This window comes from Strigops habroptila, chromosome 10, assembly GCF_004027225.2.
Source record: "Strigops habroptila isolate Jane chromosome 10, bStrHab1.2.pri, whole genome shotgun sequence".
In the NCBI taxonomy this organism is placed as follows: Eukaryota; Metazoa; Chordata; class Aves; order Psittaciformes; family Psittacidae; genus Strigops; species Strigops habroptila.
In genome coordinates, this window is record NC_046359.1 from 42,214,490 (window position 1) to 42,235,866 (window position 21,377).

General features: G+C 44.7%; 1 protein-coding gene across 2 annotated transcripts in view; it reads left to right on the top strand.

Annotated features, from left to right (window-relative positions):
- Positions 1–7,778: 7,778 nt before the first annotated feature.
- KCNH1 (potassium voltage-gated channel subfamily H member 1) overlaps positions 7,779–21,377 on the top strand; it is a 191,041-nt gene continuing 177,442 nt past the window's right edge. For both annotated transcript variants that reach the window (XR_003993536.2, XM_030499828.2), the window contains exons 1-2: positions 7,779–7,994; positions 21,204–21,327. Coding sequence is in view for 1 of the 2 variants with exons in the window: in XM_030499828.2 (XP_030355688.1) it covers positions 7,922–7,994; positions 21,204–21,327 (197 nt within the window). In the remaining variant the exon portion in view is untranslated. The remainder of the gene's footprint in view (positions 7,995–21,203; positions 21,328–21,377) is intronic.

A 21,377-nucleotide genomic window follows, 5' to 3' on the forward strand; every position in this document is an offset into this window, starting at 1 on the left:
CAGCAAGAGGTTCCATTTTGAGAATACCTGTAAGATGAAGTTGCAAGCAATAAAAATATAATTGTTAGTTAATTTTTCTGAAATGTGTCAGATTTATTTTCCCACATGGAAACTGTTACTGTAATAACCATTTCACTGGATTTTTCTGGGAGTACAAATGGTTCTCAAGTGTATTCTGTTAAAAAAACCCCGCCCCAACTCAACAGCAAAGAAATCAATATGGCTCTGTCTGGCTTTTCAGGTAGTGTTTTATAATGCTTTTGGGAATGATGATTCTCTCTTCTCCTGTCTGAGGCAGACAAAACTACATAAATATAAAACTGAAATCCCCAGTCTTGTGTTTGAGGGTATGGATGAATACATAAAGGGTCAGGCTGCACTAGGAACATTCTCCTTGGGAAGATTCAGCAGTTCACAGCGCTTCTGACTGTTTGTTAAACCAAGAGGAAAAACAAAAGGTCATGCTTACACAACTTCAGGGTGAGAATGCTGGATACCATTAGGACCTTGCTATCATTGGATTTTAGAAAAATACCCACTTCAAATTCACTCTCAACCAATGTATTAAATACACTTATGCTGGAGATGAGGTTTTTACTTGCTCATAATGTAGTTCACTATCTTTCATCTAAATTATGTCCCTTTTAATGAAGGTGGCTTTTACCCTCGGTTTAAGGGTCGTCTTAATTAAAACTTGAAATGTGTTACAGTGTGGGAGCCTGTTGTGAGGTTGGTTTGTGTTAGATGTGTATTGTTCTGAAAAACCAAAGAGATGGCCCAGGTGTCAGAGCTACACTCTGAGCCCACTGCTGGAGATCCACTCCCTGCAGCTACTGCAGGGCTGCCAAAGGCATCATCTTCGATAGGTGGTGCTTCTGTCGGTGTCTTGTGTACAAATGTTCACTTCTTGACAAGCGTGTCTCCTATCCACACATTCCCTAACTTCACCTTCTGTTGTGCCATGCACTGTATTTTGGTTAGGTAGCTGGAGATAGGTTTGGATATTGCACTGCATCTTTTCTAAAGAATGACCTGATATTTCACTGTACTGTGTGACCTTACACAAGAAGTTTTTGTATGAATTAACTGGTAGCAGTCTTTGCTTCTCAACCATCGATGGAAGCGCAGGAAGGAATCCTGTTCTATTTGTTTAAACACTTTGAATTTCATAGAGCATCTGTATTCATGACTGAACACCTGTAAAATGTGAGCTCCTTATGAACATTGTACCTGGCAGTGCCTGAGTTGAATATATTGTAAAAAAATTAACCAAAATTAGGAAAGGCCTTAAAAAAACCCAAACCACAGCAGGTATCCAAAAATCAATAGCCCGTCAGACTTTAGGAGAAATATGAGTCCAGGGCTGATAAAGGCCCTGGAAAAATGCTATTAAGGTAGGATCGAACTTAGAAAATTAGTAATTTTTCTTATTGCAACTGCAGGAGAGAACAGCAAGAGATTAGATAGAATGGGAAAATTGGTAACACTACATTTAAATTTGAAATGCAATAAAAATGGTGGTGCTAAGCTAGTTACAAAGAGGGTTCTTTTTGGTTGGTTGGTTGAGTTTCTTTCTTTCCAGATTTGTGCTCCTTCTGTTGTTTGGCTACTTCTGTGTATCCCTCCCACTGTCAAAGAGCGCAGCAGAGTTCTGTCTCTATAGAAAGCACATACTGCGAGTAATCCACTTGACAGGAGGATTGGTAAGTGGGAAATGAGTGATCAGATGTTCGGCTTGATGAAACTTTGAAATGAAGTGAGAAGAGTTTGGTATATGTTCTTATTTTTATTCTCACTCTTATTATTATTATTTCCCTGTTTTAGGGGTTATTTTGGGAGGGGGGTTGGTTTGTCTCTGTTGGCAAACCTTCTAAAATTGAAATGGTACAAGGAACAGATAGGGTCAGTAAAGTTATGGGGTAAGAGAGAACCTGATAAAATACATAAATCCAAAACAGGAATTCTGAGTACTTGTAGGACAGAGGCTGTGACACACAAGCCCCATGCAAGAAACTTATTCACTGAGTTGAGTACAGTTTTACGCTGACTGCTTTCTGAGGCGTGTTTCTTGAAGAGGTTATTGGAAAGGAGGCAGCAGCAGTGTCTTTACCACTGTCAGCCTGACAAGTAGGATGCTGCTGTCCAGAGAACAAGCAATGAAGTTTAGAAGATTGCTCAGCTTTTTAAATTTAACTACAGAGTTTAGGCTATATATTATAATTTGGGGAGTCTGACTCCATATTATTTAGGAATTCTTTGTATCACTACATTCTTGGAAGCTGCTGTGTAGTAGAACACAAGGTTTGTTGAGAAAGCTAATCACATAGTTTAGATCAAGGGCAGTGGTTAAAAAGGGATGTTTTAGGGCCAAAGTAGGGAAAAAAAGAGATGGAAGACCTGCTAGCTAGCACAAACATGTTTGTTATTTTTCTGAAGTGGGCCTAAAATAGAGAGGGTTTGGGTTTATTCTTTGTATAGGATATTATGAAAATGTACGATTAAAAGTGGCTTTTTTGTATTGTTAAATTGGGCACTACTGGACCACAGTTTGAGAGATCAAAATGCAGTCACTAACAACACAGTAACACAGACTGCAGTGCTTCTTGCTGCTGAACAGAAAGCTGTCACCCTCAACGATGGGTTTCCAGGCCTATTGTGGACAGGGCATGCACATAAAAATAGTTATTACAGTTTCTTAGTGGGGCCCCTGTGTTCTGTTAAAATTCAGGCAAGTTGTGCCTGAGTTGCTTTATTTTGCCTTGATTTATACTGACCCAGACAGAGGGAAAATGAAACCAACTCAAGTACACAACAAAAATGTTAACAAAAACAGTGCGAGACCTGGAACCAAAGGTTCAGGATCTTTTCCTCTGAGTAATAGCCCTGCAGTGGGTCACTGCCTCTGCTCCGAGCCTGAGAGAGACCACAGGCAGGGCAGGGCAGGGTTGAGCCAAGAGGCTTGGGTAGGGACACCTGCAGTGAGGAGAATGGCGGTAGCAGCTGATGCCCTAATCACAATCTGGGGGGGGGTGTTGTGTGTTGAGTTGTGGTCTGTGTTGTTTCTGAATCTGGAAGGACAGCACGCTACCTCAGGTTGAAGTGAATGGAGATGGGCATGCTGTCCAGACATGGATGTCTGTGCCCTTTTGAGCTGCTGTAAGAGAAACAGTTCTTCCCTGTTAGCTCACACTCCAAATGTTAGATGAATAAAGACTGGCTATGTACTCTCTTATGAGTTTTATTTTGAGATATTCCCTGCCCCTCTTCCATTTGGAACATGGGATTTTTTAGTTATTTTTCACATTTGTTACCCATAAGAACACTGGAAAAGAACATTGTGGTGTTCTGTTTTTTGGATTTTGGTTTTGGTTTTTGACAAATTTGTTATGGCAATTTGGGAATAGTAACATTCCTTAATCCTCGGTTCTGCAGTCTGCTGTGCAACTGGGGGTTTCTGTGAGTTAGAAGTTTCACTGAATTTTAGACTGCAGAAATAATTGGACCTTTAGGAACCTCAGGCTGAGCTTTGCTAACATCTGTGGCATTTTGGTTAAAATGAGTAGTAGAAATAAATTGAACAGTTTCAGTAAGATGCACAGATGTTTTCCCAAATTCTTTCTTTTTGACGGACATGCGTGTACTCGTTAAACTCTTGACTCAGATTTAAGACTGACTTTTGGTTTTCATTTCTTTTTCCCTAAAATAAAAAATACTGTTAATAACAAACAAGTAAGTATTCGTGTGTGTGTACACTTAGATGGGGGCTTTAGTTTACAAACTTTGGGGTGGAAGAATTTGTAAAATAACAACCACTTTATTGATTTTAATGTAAAAAAAATAGAATTATTTTTTCATTTTAGTTTGAATTCAGAATTTCCTTATATTTTGCTTCGTGTCTATATGGCAGAGTAACTTGTGCATTACCTTCTGTAATTTGTTCTTCTATCAACTGGTGTGTTTTATTTTGACAGTTTAGCAAAAGCCATATGGAAGTACACAAATGGAACTCAAAGATCAAATGCTCCTTTTGTTTTCAGGGTTGGTAGTGGTTTGTTATAACTTTGTGTTATAATTCTGGGTTTTGACAGTTTATTTTGTACAAAGAACAGAAGGTAGTGTGCAAACCAGGGTAGAATTCAAAAAGGCCTTGGATAAAACCAGTGCTTTTCAATATACACTCTTTAAATTTTGAGACTTACCTAACCACTGTGTTTCTTTACTGATTTGATGCTGTGACAATGAAATGGCAAGTCCTGAAGAACTGGCAGAGTCTAACAGCAAAAGTCTTGTGCAACTTTAGACAAATTCAAAGTGAAAGGCAGCAGAAGCAGGCAGAGGAGCCTTACAGCAACTTTTCCTGCGTTTGGGACTTTGCGCAAGGGTTGGTGGTTTGTGCATCCACAGAAGAAAGGTTTTTACTAGCTTTAAAGACCAGACAACTTAGAACACAGTGTTTTAGGAAAAGTTTTCTTGTAATCTCTTCCAACACCTCACAAATCTCACCTAGAGACACTGCATGGCTGAGTTAAGAGGAAGTGTTTAAAGGACGTTGTAGTAGTGTCTCTCAGGAGCGAACCTTGTGAGACGAAAGAAAGGAGCTCTGTTCCAGCGCTTTTATTTCATAGATATTGTGGGGTTTAATGACATTCCCACAAATTAGTGCCCGGAACGAACGTTTTTATTGATGGTAGAATTTTCAACATGTTTGTGTGTATCAACACTGGAAGTTACAGGCATGTCAGTAAATGGGTTGGCGTAAATATGGGCTGCTGCCAGAAAGGGAGGTGTCTCAGCTGCTTTTCCTCATTCACCACCAGCGCTGGGTTTCTTTTCAGGCTGGGTTTCAATTCAAATGGGGTGACAAATACACACAGCTTAGATGAAGGCAAATCTGTCCTTTTTGCAGCAGCAGCTGCTGCTCAGAGTAACTGTGGAGCTTAAGGCTCTGCAGCAGAGGGACGGTCACTTACTGGGGTGCTGCTGCAAGTCCTGACCTAGGGGCCTTTTCAGGACAAAACAACAGGCTGAAAAAGCAGCATGATAAAATACAGCTGAGTGTCCTCTATAGCAAACCATGACCTTTTATATTGGCCTCAAGTGGAAGTGTTAGGTAGTAAGTCCTGTCCAATAGGCTTCAGCTAACAAGCAAATTAAGCAATTCCAGTTTTCAGCTTTCCAAAAAACCCCCCCGACAGCTGGAGAGAGGTAACCATCTAATAATGAAGTCAATGTATGTGCTCGGCTTTAAGTGGAGCTTTGCTTCCAGCTTTGTATCAGCTGCAAAATATACTAGTAATGGCAAGAAAATGACTATAAAATTCAGACTAGTCACACTGAAACACTAGCACAGTGTCCCTCTGCAGTAGCGGCGAAAAATTCATATCACCAGCAGGAGCCATATTTTGCAGTGCAGAGAAAGTCTGAAGGAGGTAGAAGATAAAGAAGGAATCTTCCATTTGCTATAACCTTTATTTCATTTGCAATATTACGGGTTAGGTGTAAACCCCAGCCTAGCTAAAATGGTACTTTTGGCATGGAACTTGCAGGATTAAGCATGATGCTCTGAAACATTAGATAGTCAGAGTCAGGACCACAGACTGCTGGAAAAAATACAGCTTTTTCTTACTCTCTGTCCCCTCGCTCCTGTGTGTGTGTACTTGCTGATTCAGACTAAAATCTTCTTTTCTTTAAAGGCCTCAAAGTTCCTGTAGTGTGTGCCAGCTGCCTACAAGTCGTAGCTATTCCTGCAGAGCCCGGCAGAAGTGAATATCTCATGCATGCATCTTGCCCTCTGGCACAGTGGCTTAGAGGAATAATGGAACAGTCTTCCAGATCCCAGATTTTCGGAACCTCACTCTTATAGCTGTTAGCAGTTGTGCAAGTTTGTGTCAAAGGTTACAGTTACAGTTTTACTGGGGAAATTGGCAGTGTTTAAGATCTCTTCAGGTTTGGCCTGTACTGCTGAAGCTAGTGGGAGCTAAATAACCAGGGGTCTTTGTGCAGTTGCTGGGGACAGATTTAGACGTGTCAAGATGCAAATAAATGCTTCCATGGGATTTTTCAAAGTCCGCCAACATTTCAGGGAGATTTAGTGGCCTTTTTGCAACTTCTAGTGCTTGACTTTTTTTTCCTACCTTGTCTCTGGCAGAAAATCCAGGGCTGGCTGGTAAAACAGTTCATGGCTGGTTTAAAAGCAGCTTCCATGGCACAGCTACTTCACGTGCCTGGCAGCAGGGCTGGGCCATGCTGGCATTTTAGGAGTCACAGAATCACGGAATCCCAGACTGGTTTGGGTGGAAGGGACCTCAAAGCTCATTCAGTTCCAACCCCCTGCCACGGGCAGGGACACCTTCCACTAGAGCAGGTTGCTCCAAGCCCCTGTGTCCAACCTGGCCTTGAACACTGCCAGGGATGGGGCAGCCACAGCTTCTCTGGGCACCCTGTGCCAGCGCCTCAGCACCCTCACAGGGAAGAACTTCTGCCTAAGAGCTCATCTCAATCTCCCCTCTGGCAGGTTAAAGCCATTCCCCTTGGCCTGTCCCTCCAGGCCCTTGTCAAAAGTCCCTCTTGAAGCTTTCTTGTTGGCCCCTTTAAAGTGTTGGAAGACTGATATAAAGTCTCCCAGGGGCTGCTGACACTAGAACACTCTGGGACTTCATCTGCAGCTGCTGCCACGACGAAGCTGTCACCTGCCTCCACCCTCAACTCTCCCCAGCGTGTAGCGCATGTCCTTCCGCTTGAACCCTGCTGTGGGAGGCAGGAGGTCAGTGGCAGCCAGATGGGAGTTCATGGCGGCATGTGTATCACCACAGCAGCCCATGGTGCGTGCCTGGATCAGGCAGTGCACGTGGGGCCACGGTCCAATCCTCACCGAGGAGAGCGCGAACTGGACTGTGCCGGAGTTCTGTGTGAGCAGCGCTAAGGCTTCAGCAGCCTGAGTGACACCAACCATCGTCTTTGCCATGCTCCATTTGTTCGTTTTGTGAGAAGTGGCTTTTCCCAGGTGGAAACATGCTCACATCTTAATACGTCCTGAGGTGCGGAGCCTAACGGTGCTGCACTGCGTGAGGCATTGCAGTGAGTGAATGCCAACGCCAGCGGGAAAATCTGCCTGTTGTGTTAAAAAGATCTGAGTATTTTCCACTCACTCGTAGATCGGTAAGGGGAAAAGAACAAAGTTGTTTGATCCTTGACCGGGAAACCGTCGTAAATTAAGTATTTCAAGGAGTTTAAGGCCTGTCAGAGATTATGTTTAAATAGTTTATCACACCGCTTCCATTGTTAATCAGTTGGGCCACTTAATACCGAGTAGCCTTCCAAAGGGAATCATCACAGGAGGGCGGGAAACACCGGCCGGGACTGAAAGTGAGGCCTCCGGTGTTCCGCGGCGGAGAGCTGCCGCCCCGGGTTTGTGAGGGGTGTTAAAGCGCTCCGAGTGCCTCAGCCCCGGGTCGAGCCCCGCTCACCGCCTCAGGGCGGGTGTCAAGGGTGCCGTGAGGGGCCGAGCCCCTCAGCACACGCCGCCTCCCCCCGCTCCAAGGCCGCTGGGGAGCCGGCCCTGCGCCGCGCTGCCCCCGGAGCTGCGGCCGTGAGCGGTGCCGGGGCGGACTCCGTGTGCCCCGCGGGCGGCTCGGCTCGGCCGGGCTGCCCTCAGCGAGCGTGGCGCTGTGCCGTGCCGTGCCGTGCCGCGCCGCGCCCAGACGGTGGCGCTGCAGCACCGGCGTTGCGGCGCGGCGGCGGCCGGCAGGAGGCGGTGCGGCGCGGCGCGGTGCGCGGGAGGCGGCGCGGGGCTGGTGCCGCACAGCCGTGCCGGTCCCGGCGGGGCCATGAGTCGCGCGGGGCGGGCGGGCAGCGGCGCGGCACAGCGCGGGGCGGCGCGGCCCTGAGCGGAGCCTCCGCGCCGCGCTCCCGCAGCGCGACTATGGCCGGGGGACGGCGCGGGCTGGTGGCGCCTCAGAACACTTTCCTGGAGAACATCGTGCGGAGGTCTAACGGTGAGCGGGCAGCGGCGCGGGGCAGCCCGCCTCAGCTTTGCCTCAGCGGGGGCAGCGCCGGGCGCGGGGCGGGGGGTTGGTGGTCGCGGAGCCGCGGCTGCTCCCGCCGAAGCGGCGCACCCGGGTGCCGGTGCCGCCCGTAGTCCCGCGGAGAGCCCCGGCCCGGGCAGCGCGGCTCCGGCTGCAGGTGCGCCGGCACGGCGGGGCCAGGTCCGCGCCCCCGGCGCTGAGCGGGGCAGCGCCGGCGCCTGACCCGGCTCCGGGGCGAGGGGGTCCGGCCGGCCGCGGGGTCCGGCGCTCGGCGGGGGCTGCGGCGGCGGGCGGGGAGGCTGCGGGGATCCAAGATGGTCTCTGGGAAGGGAGAGCCGGGCGCGGGGGAACCGGCCGGGTTGGGAGGGGAGGTTTGTCCTGAGCGAGGGGACGCTTTGCCGTTTGGAGGGCTGAGGGCAGACCTTCATCTATTTATTTATTCTTGCCAGCGCACTGCAATCAGGTCTCTCGGAAAACTCTGGAGTGGAAAATGCCTCGAATTTCACAATTGCATGCAAATATGCATTAATGTTATCCAGATTCTTTCACTTAGGGACTTACCGAAAGCTGCTCCCTCAGTAAGCCTGCGACCGTGCGAGCCTCCATGTATTTGTTCAAACCTAGGCATGTGCGTTGCTTTTTAAAGCTCCGAGCCCAAGTTCTGGCATTTCTGATGCTTCCGTTGACTTCAGTGGGGTTACTTGAGGGATTAAGAACTTGTAGTGTGATTGAGAACGTGCAGGATCGAGCTCCTGTTGAAGACAAGAGAAGACGAGTTAATTAACTAAAAATATAGTCAGTTTATTATGATAAGGCAAAGACAACCCACTTGACAAACAGCTGAAAACTCGAATTATCCAAAGAATGATTTTCAATTGTGTGCTCTTTTAATTTGTTTTAAGTGTTATTGGAGAAATAGCCTCTGCTAAGACCATATTTTGACATCAAATTGTGGGGCTCTTTCAATAGGTTGCTTGTCTCTGCAACTTTCCTGTAGAAGGGAAGGGGTTGGAAGATGCGTTCCTGAAAAAATACTTGCCTTTCCAACAGTGAATCTTGCCCTCTTTTTCTAACAAATGAAACGTTACATTTCATCACCTGCAGGCTGCTTCTCTAATCTCCCAACACCAGTTATCTGAGGCTCTTTGCAAAACCAGCTCCACTTTGTAGATTATTTTCTTCATTAAAAACCAATTTTCTCCTTTGACTTTCAGTGCCAAAACCTTGCTGCAATAAATCAGTTGAGGTTTGGAGACAGGGGGGAATCATGCAGCACAAGCTATGCTCTGCTTCTTCCTCTCTTCCCCCGTTATTAAGAAGGTGTCATAGCAAAGCGTGGTGCTAGACAGCGGAGGTAAAATGACAGCACTCCATTTCCGAATGCTCAGCCAGTCCTGAGGGCTGTAATCAATACAAGTTTTTAGATTAAGCTTGCACAGTTCAGACATATTAGGAGAAGCTCAGGGAAGTGACTCAGGTCTAGGAGCCCATTTCTTCTGTAATGTGGCTTCTAGTTTTTGCTGGACCCAGGCCAGCTTTGCTGTAAATGTGATGCCGTCACAGATGGACGTGGTATGAATCAGTTCTAATGTGGGACCATCAGCCTCTTCTAAGCCCGGTGTCTGTCAGGAGACAAGGAGTGCCTCCTTTCTCTCCTGGAAGGCTCGGCCGTGCTGGCAATACGGACACATGCCGGTTCCTTGTTGCCTGTCTCGCCTTGGCATGCTTTCTTGGCCTTTGAGATGATTTGGGATGCCCACAGGATGAGTGCTTAAATGGGCCCATAAAGCTTGAGGTTTGGCTCCTCCTTGTTGGTTTCGGTGGAGTGGGTAGTACAGTGACCCACAGTGAAACTATTTAGGCCATTTGGGATTTGCCAAATAAACCTCAGGCTTGTTGTCAAGCTGTGTTTGCTGGCACCTGCAAGCAAGTTAAGTAGTGCCAACAGATATTGAGTTGTTACAGGTACAGGAATGTTCCTAATTTGGGGAGAGTTCCCTTGGAAAGGAGAGGAGTTTTGTCATTGAACAGAAATAGGTACTGAAGAAGTGCTTCACTTAAAGGTACTTGTACAGGACACGCACCCACAGTCACAGGTGAACTGAGGAAAACACGTTCATGTGTTATATTTTGAGGCAGGGGTGTTAACATAGTGAAAGAGGCCGTATAGTAGCATCATAGTAATTGGCATGCAAGTTTTTTTGGAAGCATTGCTCCAAGGACAGCACTAATTATACTGGTTTTTAATCAGTACTTTAACAAGGAATTCTTTGGACAGCCTTTCATATTAGGTGTGTGTCTGGAAAGCTGGTGCACATTCAATGGCTAAAGGTAATAGCAGTGTACATAGGCATGTGAGTTCAGGGGCTTTCCCTTAGGGTTAGTGTTTTGCTCAGGTTTATATCACACCATCTGTAGTAAGACTTGCCTCAAACTCCTTTGGTTTGAATCATCTTATTTAGAGTTATTAGGGATGAGAGCTGCTGCTTAGGTTGCAAATCAACTGAGACAGGTTCTCATGCTGGAAGTGTTCACACCCCATGTAGACGAGACCTCAGTGCCATGGGTTAGTGGTGGCCTTGGTAGTGCTGGGGAATGGTCGGACTGGATGAGCTTAAGGGTCTTTTCCAACTTGGTTGATTCTATGCACTAAATGCCAGCCAGAAGAGCTATGCCAGGGTTAGAAGCAGCACAGTATTTCCTCCCCGCACTTTGGAGTAAAGAAGGAATTGAGAACTTCTCAGCCCATCCTGGGATGGGATGACTTATAGTGCACACAGGAAAGAATATATTAAGTGTCATCTGCCTAGACCTGTGGACCTCATCTGGTCCTCTGTGATTTCTTCTCACAAGAAGACCTTTTCGATGAAGTGTGAACTTAAGGCTGTTTCCCCTTTGAAACGCGGGACACTGTAATCCTGCTTATCTTGTACTTCGTGTTTAAAAGCTGTGTTTCTATACTGGCCATGTAGGGCTAGAAAATGTTTAATTTATGTTTAAAATGTTTAAAATAATGTTTAAAAAAGCATGTAGTACTTGGTTGACAAAGATTTGTTTGAAGCATTGAAATATTTAAAGACCAGAACACCCAATGGGACAGAAAATGAGCCTGTGCAGTAAAACAGTGCAGTATATAAAGAATCACTAGCCCCTGATGGTTACTGCTAATGTGATATTAATGTTTTTCTTGGGTAATGTAATACACCCACAGTATACAAGCACTGTAACAGTAACAGTTGTAATCTTGGTTGATGGCCAAGGCATCCTGTTCAAATAGTGCAGTATATCCCAGAGAATATGGATTCTTTGTGATAGTCCAATGCTTTATCAATAACTGGAGGCAAAAAATACTTGTCAGTGTTTGTAAATGGCAGCTGGATTCTGCAGCGCTTGGTCAGAATTCCCACTGAGGTATGTGGAATTGTGCATGTGTAAGGATGGCAAAAGCAAGCCCTGTTTTTACATGGTGTTGGAATTTCAGTGGAAGTTACAAATGCTTCTCTGATTTTTGGACAAAGTGAGGAGGTTGAAAGAAGGGGAGGTTAGAGGGCATAAGGCTTGTGTGAATTTAGTTTTGCTCTCACTAAATCTCCTGGGAACACCGTAAGGAGGCACCAAGTATGAGAGCAAACCTGCACCCTTCGATGGAGAATGCAGTGAGTTCCCTATAGAGAGCAAGAAAAAGCACCTTTGGACCCAAATCCTGAGAATAACAGACATTTCCATGGTTTATTGCATTACATTGGAGACTATAAAGTCCCAGCACAATAAACATTATCCAACATGGGCATGCTAACCTTGTACCATTGCCTCAGACCTAGAGGAGAAATAAGCTTTATTATAAACAGCTCTGAAACTGAAAAAACCTGCTTTTGTGTTCTGCTAAAGGGAAATGCAGAGGAAACTAACAGCGAATGAAGACCTAAACCGAGTTTTATTTTCATTCTTTTGCACTTGAATAAAATGTTAATTTAAGTGAAATGCTTGCAAAGGATCCTTAACCTGACAGCGCTGTGTCTGCTGCAGCCTGGCCCAGCCTGCCTTCCCTTCAGAACCTAGGGCAGTGAGCAGCGTGGTGTGGAGCCACAAACCTGGCCACAGCTGATGTGATTTGGGAACAGAAGCAGTACAGGCATGCTTCCCCAGAGGCAGGGTTTACGGTCTGAAGTGCTGTGGGTCTAATCGCTTTCAGAGCTGTTATGGAGACGAATTCTACATCAGGAGCTGTAGCGATAGGACAAGGGGTGATGGGTTCAAACTGAAACAGGGGAAGTTCAGGTTAGATCTAAGGCAGAAGCTCTTCCCTGTGAGGGTGCTGAGGCGCTGGCACAGGGTGCCCAGAGAAGCTGTGGCTGCCCCATCCCTGGCAGTGTTCAAGGCCAGGTTGGACACAGGGGCTTGGAGCAACCTGCTCTAGTGGAAGGTGTCCCTGCCCGTGGCAGGGAGGTGGAACTGGATGATGTTAAGGTCCTTTCCAACCCAAACCAGTCCGTGATTCTATGATTGTATGTTGGCAGGGAACATGTATGAACACAACAAGCTCTGCATTGCTCCTTGGTATGTGATGTGCCAAGGGTAGGCAGGTCCTGAGCATCGCTGGGTTACCTCGTACTACCGCAACACTTTTGGTAGATAGCATTAGTCATCAAAAAGTGTTTTTTATACTGAGAACAGGACTGTTTTTGTTGAAATTAGCAAGCATGTTTTTGGGGTGGAATATACTTTTCTGTTTCTTTTTGATAGAATATGTGTGGTTTCTTGAAAGTTCATAGATTTCCATAATTTTCAATGAATCTTCAAGAAACACTGGGTGAAATTCATTATTTGCAGAGGACCAGCTCAGAATCCTTGTACTGCAGGTAGATTACAGTGTGATCTAGTGAGGTTCTCTTGGATAGGGAAATGCATTTTACTGACTATAAAGGACAAAGCTAACTGTGCACGGGGAAGAGCAATATTGAGGTATTTGTTATGAGGTGCAGTGTCTGGGTTAAGCTATCCTAGTTCTTAAAGCTCCCAATGGGCTGGCTTGGAAGGCTGTAGCAGATCTGCAGGAGGTTTTCTGTTCCATGCTGCCAGTCTCATCCACCCTCTGGACTTCAGTGGGTTAATTTCGGCACAAAACCCCTCCTAAATAATGGAATAGAGGGGTCTGGGCTGTAGCATGATTCTCTGCCCTTGTGTAGAAGGCTCTTTGCCAGAGTCACAGCTTGTAAGAAGTGCATGGAAAACTGCTGGATCAGTAGTAAGATGGTGCTATAGCACAGAGTGCCTTTAGGTGAAGATACTGTTTCTCTTGCTATTACTATGGCTTTCTCTGTGCAAGGCAAAGCGAATGTTATCCTCCACAAATCTGGCATCCATTGGCTGAACTTGCGTCTGTACCCTGATTCTATCTAATCAGGATAAGACCCAGGTTATTCAAGTTTTTCTGGTAAAATCACTTTTGGCTGAGTAAATCCATGAGTGTAAGTCTGTTGGCACTGATTAAAACAAGACATTTAGCCCTCAAAGCAGCAAAAACCACAAGGAGAAAACTTGTAGGTTCTGTATTAAGGACATATTCTCAAATTGAGAATGGAACAAAGGAAAGGGTTTCGTTTCTTCCTGATCTTCCTTCTTTTCTAAGTTAACAACTGTGGAGATGCCTTTATTTTTATACAATTGATGAGTACATCAAAATATCTTCTTGCTATTAACATTTTTTTGGTCATTATTGCTTGAGTTGAATATAAAATGTTGGGGTTTTTTTGCTGACTTCTACTAGGCCAGAAGCTTCTAGTTTTGTGTGTGCATCTTTATGCATTTAGAAATGTACGACCTGATTTCCTTAAAATGACTTTTATAGATAGTAAGTAAAATAAAAAGTACAACAGAGAGATGATGGATAATGTGCTTCAAAATTAATGTTCTGAAAGCTCAAGAAGTTCTACTGTGATAATTCATCGTATCAATCCATTTCTGCATTAAATCCTAGAACAAGATTGTAAAACAAATCTTAATGAAACCCATTCATTGGAGAATTTGTTAATGCGTTTTCGTATCTCATATAGCTAGAAGGGAACAGGGAGTTAGGTCTTGTCAAGTGCTTTTAAGGCTTTTGATGGCTGTAGCTATAATCGGTAGATCAAATGGCTTCTTGAAACTGATGGAAGATCCATGTAATCAATGCAAGTAAACCATGCTTTTTCTTTTAAGATCAGATGGGATGGGGGAAGCTGACCAATTACATGGTGAAGTCTCACTGCTAAGCAGGATTTTCATTCTTTGTTGAGAATGATGCACTGTATGACTCTTACAACTGATGAACATTCTAATTTCTCAAAATCATCTCATGCTAACGTCACATTTGCCTAAATGTCCTTTAAAAAAAGCAATTTCTCAGCATAGACAGTACTTCAGGGACAGACCAAGCATGACGCTATGCATAAAGTACGTGAGACAGCTTCAGTGCACTTTCAGCTCTTCTTGTTCCATTCTGCACTAATTTGTTTTATTTTTTAAAAAATACAGCTAATTCTGGAGCTTTTCCAGTTACTCATGGTGGAAAGATGTATTCTCTTCAATTCAAACTCCTCTCGTGGCAGAGGCCCACTGTGAAATACTTGCTCTAACAATGCAAAATATGAAATGTTGAGATGGAACCAGTAGTTTTTATCTATACTGCTGGCTGAAATTAGCATTCGTTTTCTGTAATGATTCAAACTGAGTCACTGGAAGCTGTTGTTTTAGTTGGTGTCTCTTTTGTTATTTGTGGTGAGTATGATGAAATACATTTTTTAATAATTCTTTTCAGCCTGTACTTGCACTGTGCTCTGGAGTACACATGACAGTGTAAGTCATGTTTGAGTAAAGCAAGACATGCCTGCACTTAGTGGCTGGGGTTCATTCTGAGGAGCTTTGAAATCCATTTTTGTTTCTGCAAAAGAAATAGTTATATAAAACTTTGATAAAACATGTCAGCCCAAATGAACCTATCGATAGGGGTTTATAACACGTTTCATGTTAGGGTGAGCCTACAGCTTGAAATAATTTGGTGTCTATATTGAGGATGTACAATTTTGAGGCCACTGTTCTATAGAGAGATCAAATTGTTCAATGGGATATTTAAACATTGATGCACTCCCACTCTAGGAATGGGTACAAGGAGATACTGAGTAGATGTGGGCATCTATGTAACACCGTTGACTTTTACAGGAGAATGTGGGTGGAAGAGCAGAATTTTGTCGTATTACTTTACCATACAAATAGACTTTCAGTTCTTTGAGCAGCTCTGTACTTGCTTCGAGTACAGTTACAGCACTTCTGTTAAGATGGAAATTTGGTTGGTGTCTTTCCTCCCCTAAGTGTGAGCCTTGAATCTCATATATGCAAATAAAGGATTGAATAGGTGCTTGAAATTCAGTTTGACTTATTGTACTGGTTTAGGTCCATATTTTGATCTCAGGAGTTATATTTGAACAATGTAATCAGTGTGACTAACTGCTTCTGTTTAACTTTTTCCACAGCTAAGACTAAACATGAGCAATAATTCATACATGCCTGGCTTTTGCAAAGTGTTAAAGCAGAAGCATGATACGAGCTGTGCAACTGTAGCGATTTTGACAGGCCTACTTTGAAACAACAGTCTATTTCCATGCATTGTGTTCCTTACCAGAAATGAAACCATCTCTTTTTTCCCCCCTGTATCCAAATGATGCTACTTGTGATGCGGAGTCACAAGTTTGTAAATACCAGAATTGTTTAGAAACTCATCTGTCCCTCGTACTTAAATACAGTCTTTAGTCATCTGGCAGTTGCACATGATTTTTGCCTACTGCATGTTTCTTGCACTGGTTGTAGCACCTCTGCTGCTTTATGCCCAGCCAAGGAACAGTAGCTAAGGAGGTTGTATCCCCCACTCCTATCCCCAGTGACCACAGGTAGGGTAAGAAACCCATTTACTAAGCATTTAGTTCTGCTGTAGTGGTGGTTTGTGCTTGGTAGTGCTAGAGGTCTAGGTTTGCTCCACCGAAGATCCATAGAGGAGCTTGAGACATGATACAAAAAGATATGCTGGTGTCAATAATCAGGGTTATGTCCTCACCCGGCATCATGAAGGCTGTGGTTGGAATGAGAAGAGCAGTTTCTGTTCTGTTGGAGACTGGTGGTGAGGAGCAGGTATTTCTGCCATAAAAGCCCAAACGAACATATCTATAGGGTTTTACAATATATTGTTTTGTATGAGAGTGAGGCTACAGCTTAAAATAATTTGGTCTCGATATTAAGGATGTACGATTTTGGTATTAAGGATGTACAAATTTATTCTCCTTTCACTAAGAAGGGAATAAATTAGGAGCAAATCTTTTGAGTTTTGTGTTTGTGTGATGACTGTGGGAAATATATATATATATTCAAATGACATTTGTGCACTGTGCCAACCTGAGCACACTTGTGGGGGCTTTGACAGACCCATATACATATCTGAAAGCACAGTGGGCACCAGCCTTGGTTAGAAGGTCTGTGCTACAACTCCGTGAGCAGAGATTTCCTCTTGGTCACCTCTGTGTGCTTCCTGTGTGCAGCCAGCAATGTGGGAATGTGGCTGGCAGCGTTGTGGGAATGTGTCAGGCTGCTGGTCTCTGACCTTCTGCCAGTGTGTCCCAGAAGAGGAGCCATGCACCACTCAAGGGCTAGGGAAGGTAGAACTGGTGTGCTCTGCAAAGAGGTGGTTTGGGCTCAGCTTTGCAAGGCCCACAGGAGTGGCTGGGATGCTATGGGTGTATATGTGCAGCAGTGCTGGGCCATGGCAGGGAGGCAGCATTTCAGTAACTTGCTCCATGTCCTTGCAAGGAGGTGACCTCTCCTCAGTTGGCCAGTCCTGAGGAGATACATGTCTGTGAGGTGCTGCTTGTCCTCAGGCATTTTAGGGGTTTGAGCTAATGGACAGTTTTGGTTTAACAAAGCACTCTATCTAATAACAAGATGCAGTAGATAGGATAATTTAGGTGCAGCGGGGTGTTCTAGAGACTTGCTGTCGCTGTTGTTAAAGGATCACTGTTGTTTGGAAAGACATTTTATGATTCTTCTGTGATGGTGTATTCTGTCAGTGGTGGAAAGGATTGGCTTCAGTGACTGAGCAAAATCCATCCTTACATTTTGGAAGGAGTTAAAATGTGTTTTTTTTCTTGTTGCTTTAAAGCAGCTGTGTCTAGTTTAAAGTGATAATCCAAAACGGGTCTGACATTTGAGTGTGTAAAGGCTGACATGTAGATATACTGCAGTGAACAGAACTCACTTGTGGAAAACGCAAGCTAGAAAATATGAAGTGAGGCACTTCACAAAGTCACCAGTGCTCCAGACTGAAGCTCATCACAGAAGTCCACCCTACTCACGCAAGTCATTGTGCTGCTTTTGAGATGCGACAGTTCTTACTTGTGTTTCTGCAGCACGATGTGCTCTGTGCTGTACTTCTGCGTATTTCTGTTCCTCCCAGTGGTCTTGCTCAGACTGTGCCCAATGCAGCACAAGGTCTTTTGTGTGAGCCCACCCAGCCCAGTTCCTAGCTCAGTTCTTCTTGGAGCTGATAAGAAGGTCCAGTGATGCTTACAGCTTCTCCTTGGGCAAGGCAGTACCACTAACCCAATTGACACTGTGATAGGGATTGATTTCCTGGTCAGGGAGTCCTTTGAGTCCTTTCAAAGACTTGCCTCCAGTCACTAATCACTTTGAGTACTGCAGCTATCACATGTCTTTGAAGAGAATTTAGCAGTGGCTTTCTTCATGGTCCTCCTCTGACCAGCTCCTTTCCTGGCCTTATTGGCCCAGTTGTGAGTCCCCAGGAGGCTTTGCTCTGCGATGCTTAAAGAGGTTACTAGAGCATCCCTTGTGCTTGTTGTGCAACAAAGCCACAGCTGTTTCCTGGCCTCTGGGACCCTGTGTCCCTGCAGATGGAGAGGCAATATTTGCCTCAGTGGATGTTATTTAATATTTTCTAATGTTAGGAACAATTGTTTAACAGAATATGAGCTGTCTCCAAGCAGCACACTGTCAGGGATGTCAATGCAATTGAATGTAAATGGTAGCAATGAGAACAGCCCTTCTACCTCCAGGTTATCTGTCAGAATAAACTAGGCAGGGGAGTTGTAAGTGGGAGTCCTTATTTTATGCTGTGTCTTGCCAGTGTTCACACAGGCAAAACATCACTGTTGGAGACATTCTTTCTGAAGAAATACAGGTGTATTCTCCATGTAGGCACAGAACCACTGTTCTGTCATTGTTTTGTCTTTAAAGAGATCTGGGAAGAGGAGTGAGTAACTGGAGAGACATCCTTCTTTGTTTCCAAAGAACCTCTTTTGCAGATGCTGGGGCTGCAACTCCATGGGCTGTTAGGCCATAGCAAGCTGAAAAAAAAAACCAAACCAAAATGGGTATAGGAAGTTTGGAAGCCACCAGTGCAGGTTGTCTCTCCCTTTGCAGCAAAATCAGGAGCAAAGGAACTGATCATCCTGAGCCTGGGAGCCTCACAGGCAAGCTGGCAGAGGCTGGTGGGTTGGAAACGTCTTTCCTGGCCTGGAATGTGGGGCGCTTTTTTGGCAATGTGGAGCTGGAGGAGCAAGCCCAAGGATGAGTCAGGGTTGTGGTGTTGGCTCCAGGGAATGGGTCACACTTCAGTATTTGCTTCCCATGTGTTTGTAAGCTATGTGAAGCATGGATCAAAGAAGGGTGAAGATGCAAGAAGTGGGAACTAGCTACAAGTGAGACACACTTATAAAGCGGTGGGATCATCAAAACCTCTGACCTGCTCTTTGAATTGATAGGTGCCCAAGTTTTTGCCTTTAAGGCTTTGGAGGTACATAAAGATCTCTCAGCTTGGTTGTAACTCACAACTAAATCCAACCTGGACTTTCCTATGAAGCATTCTACCTCCACCTCCCAGAGAGGCTCCCCCAGTGTAGACTAACAGGATTGCCTAATAGGGATGCATAAAATACAACAGCCAAATCACACTGACTTAAAACTCCCATGGTGAGGATGTTGGCATCTCTTCTCTTTGGTAGATTGATAATTTACAGAATCCCAGACTGGTTTGTGTTGGAAGGGACCTTAAAGCTCATCCAGTTCCAACCCCCTGCCATGAGCAGGGACACCTTCCACTAGAGCAGGTTGCTCCAAGCCCCTGTGTCCAACCTGGCCTTGAACACTGCCAGGGATGGGGCAAGAATCTTGGGTGTTGTCTGTAAGAACTGGGCTTATGTTAAGTATTAGGTTTAATAAGTAATATAGAAAAGGAAAGAGGAAATAAGTAATACACAAAAGGGGAAAACCCCAACCTTAAAATATCCTCCTTTCCATTGTTTTCTATAGTTTAACCTGGACAGGTTTCTATTCGCTGTGCTGTTTTTCAGTCTGTCTCACCAATGCTGTGCACAGAGCTTCCACCTCCCAGCCCTTTGGGAGTTAGGCGTCTAGGGCCTAAGCTGTGGCCTCTTGGTGCTTAAATCCCTTGGTGGATTTAGTGCTTTGTTTTTTCCTGTAAAAAGGTGATAAGAGCACTGTCATAGCTTGCATAAGTGTTGCAAGGCTAGATGAAAGTAGGATTACACAGTAGTGGTCATCACAAAAGTGCCCTGTATAGCTTTCAATAAAGAAAGAGAGATTATTTATCCGAAGACAATGTTGAATTTTAAGTGTGTAAGGAAGGCTACTGCTTAAGTTAATAGAAAGAAGGAGTTCTTCCCTGTGAGGGTGCTGAGGTGCTGGCACAGGGTGCCCAGAGAAGCTGTGGCTGCCCCATCCCTGGCAGTGTTCAAGGCCAGGCTGGACACAGGGGCTTGGAGCAACCTGCTCTAGTGGAAGGTGTCCCTGCCCATGGCAGGGGGTTGGAACTGGATGATCTTAAGGTTCTATCCAACCCAAACCACTCTGTGATTCTATAAGCTCTTCAAGGAGCTCTTGAGGCAGTGGAGAGAAGGGAAAGTTATTTTTTCAGATGAGGAGATGATGAGCAGAAATGCATGCGTGAAATGTCACAGGTCAGGGCAGGCCCTGGCCTAGTGTTTGTATTTGCATACTTTTTTGTCAGTTTTTTGTACTTCCTGATGAAAATGTAAAAACATCCCAACACAGTACAAGGCAGTGTTTATAACAGACACTCAAAAGCACTTGCTTTAGCAATGAGAAATGACTGGGCTTACTTATTCACAGGAAGGGGTAAAAGACACGTATTGTTTTTGGCACAAAGTGCTTCAACCAAGCAAAACCCACAGTATTTCAAAGAGGCTGTGGCAATCAAAGCAGTTAAAATGTCCTGAAGTTACACTACTGGTGTATTTAATTCTAGAGAGTGTATAAAGATACACTTAATCATGCTCATGGGATTGGGCAATGGATTTAGATAGCTACCAGAATGTTTTATTTAAACCCACTCGAAGTTTGCAACGGGACAAAAGATTGTCCCGTTGTGCTGTCTTGGCACAGGTCTAGTTAGTTCACTGCACAAGAGTCAAAGCAGCAGAGAAAAGCAAGGTCTGGGCCCTGCGCTCGGTATGTTCATAATTTGAATGAGACAGCAATCGTAAAAAAGACAGCACACACCGATCTGGTGAGAATCCTGCTCAGGTTTTTGTCTTACTGACTGAAACTCCTTCTGGCTTGTACAGCAAGCATAAAGTTCTTCCTCTTGGTGTAAGTACTAACCCCAGTTCTCTGGTGCCCAGTTTGAAGTGCTGTGCCCTGCAAGAAGTATTTGAGCTTGTGTGGCCAGCAGTGAAGGTGATACTGAGAGGAGCCACTGTGCCGACATTCAGGGAGGAGAAACACTGATCATGTGCTGTTTTGGCTGCATATAAGAGGTTTCACATTCAAACTGAGTGTCATGGTGGGTCAGTGCTTGTGGCACAGAGGGAAGCAGTTTGGTGAATCTGTCCTCAGTTGAGGTGAATTTTAGCTGCTGAACAGTCCTGTGTTTCATTTGCGTAAACCCATCCTCTTGAGCTTTGCACGAGTAATTAATATATTTTTTTTTTAAAATCAGAATTAACTTAAAATGTGGAATAATCCTGTTGACTGCAGTGGGAATAATATGTGGGGAAAACTGTTCAGGGACTGAAGCTATGGGGATTACATTCTGAAATGAGTATTTCCTCTAAAGCAACCATAGCCTTGTCTAATGTCTAACTGATGTGCTCTTTCAAACAGATACTAATTTTGTCTTGGGCAATGCCCAGATAGTGGATTGGCCCATTGTCTACAGCAATGATGGATTTTGCAAGCTCTCAGGATATCACAGAGCAGAAGTTATGCAGAAAAGCAGCACCTGCAGGTATTTGAGAACAGATTTATTTTCTGTTGAATATCTTGTAGTGTTGTGCT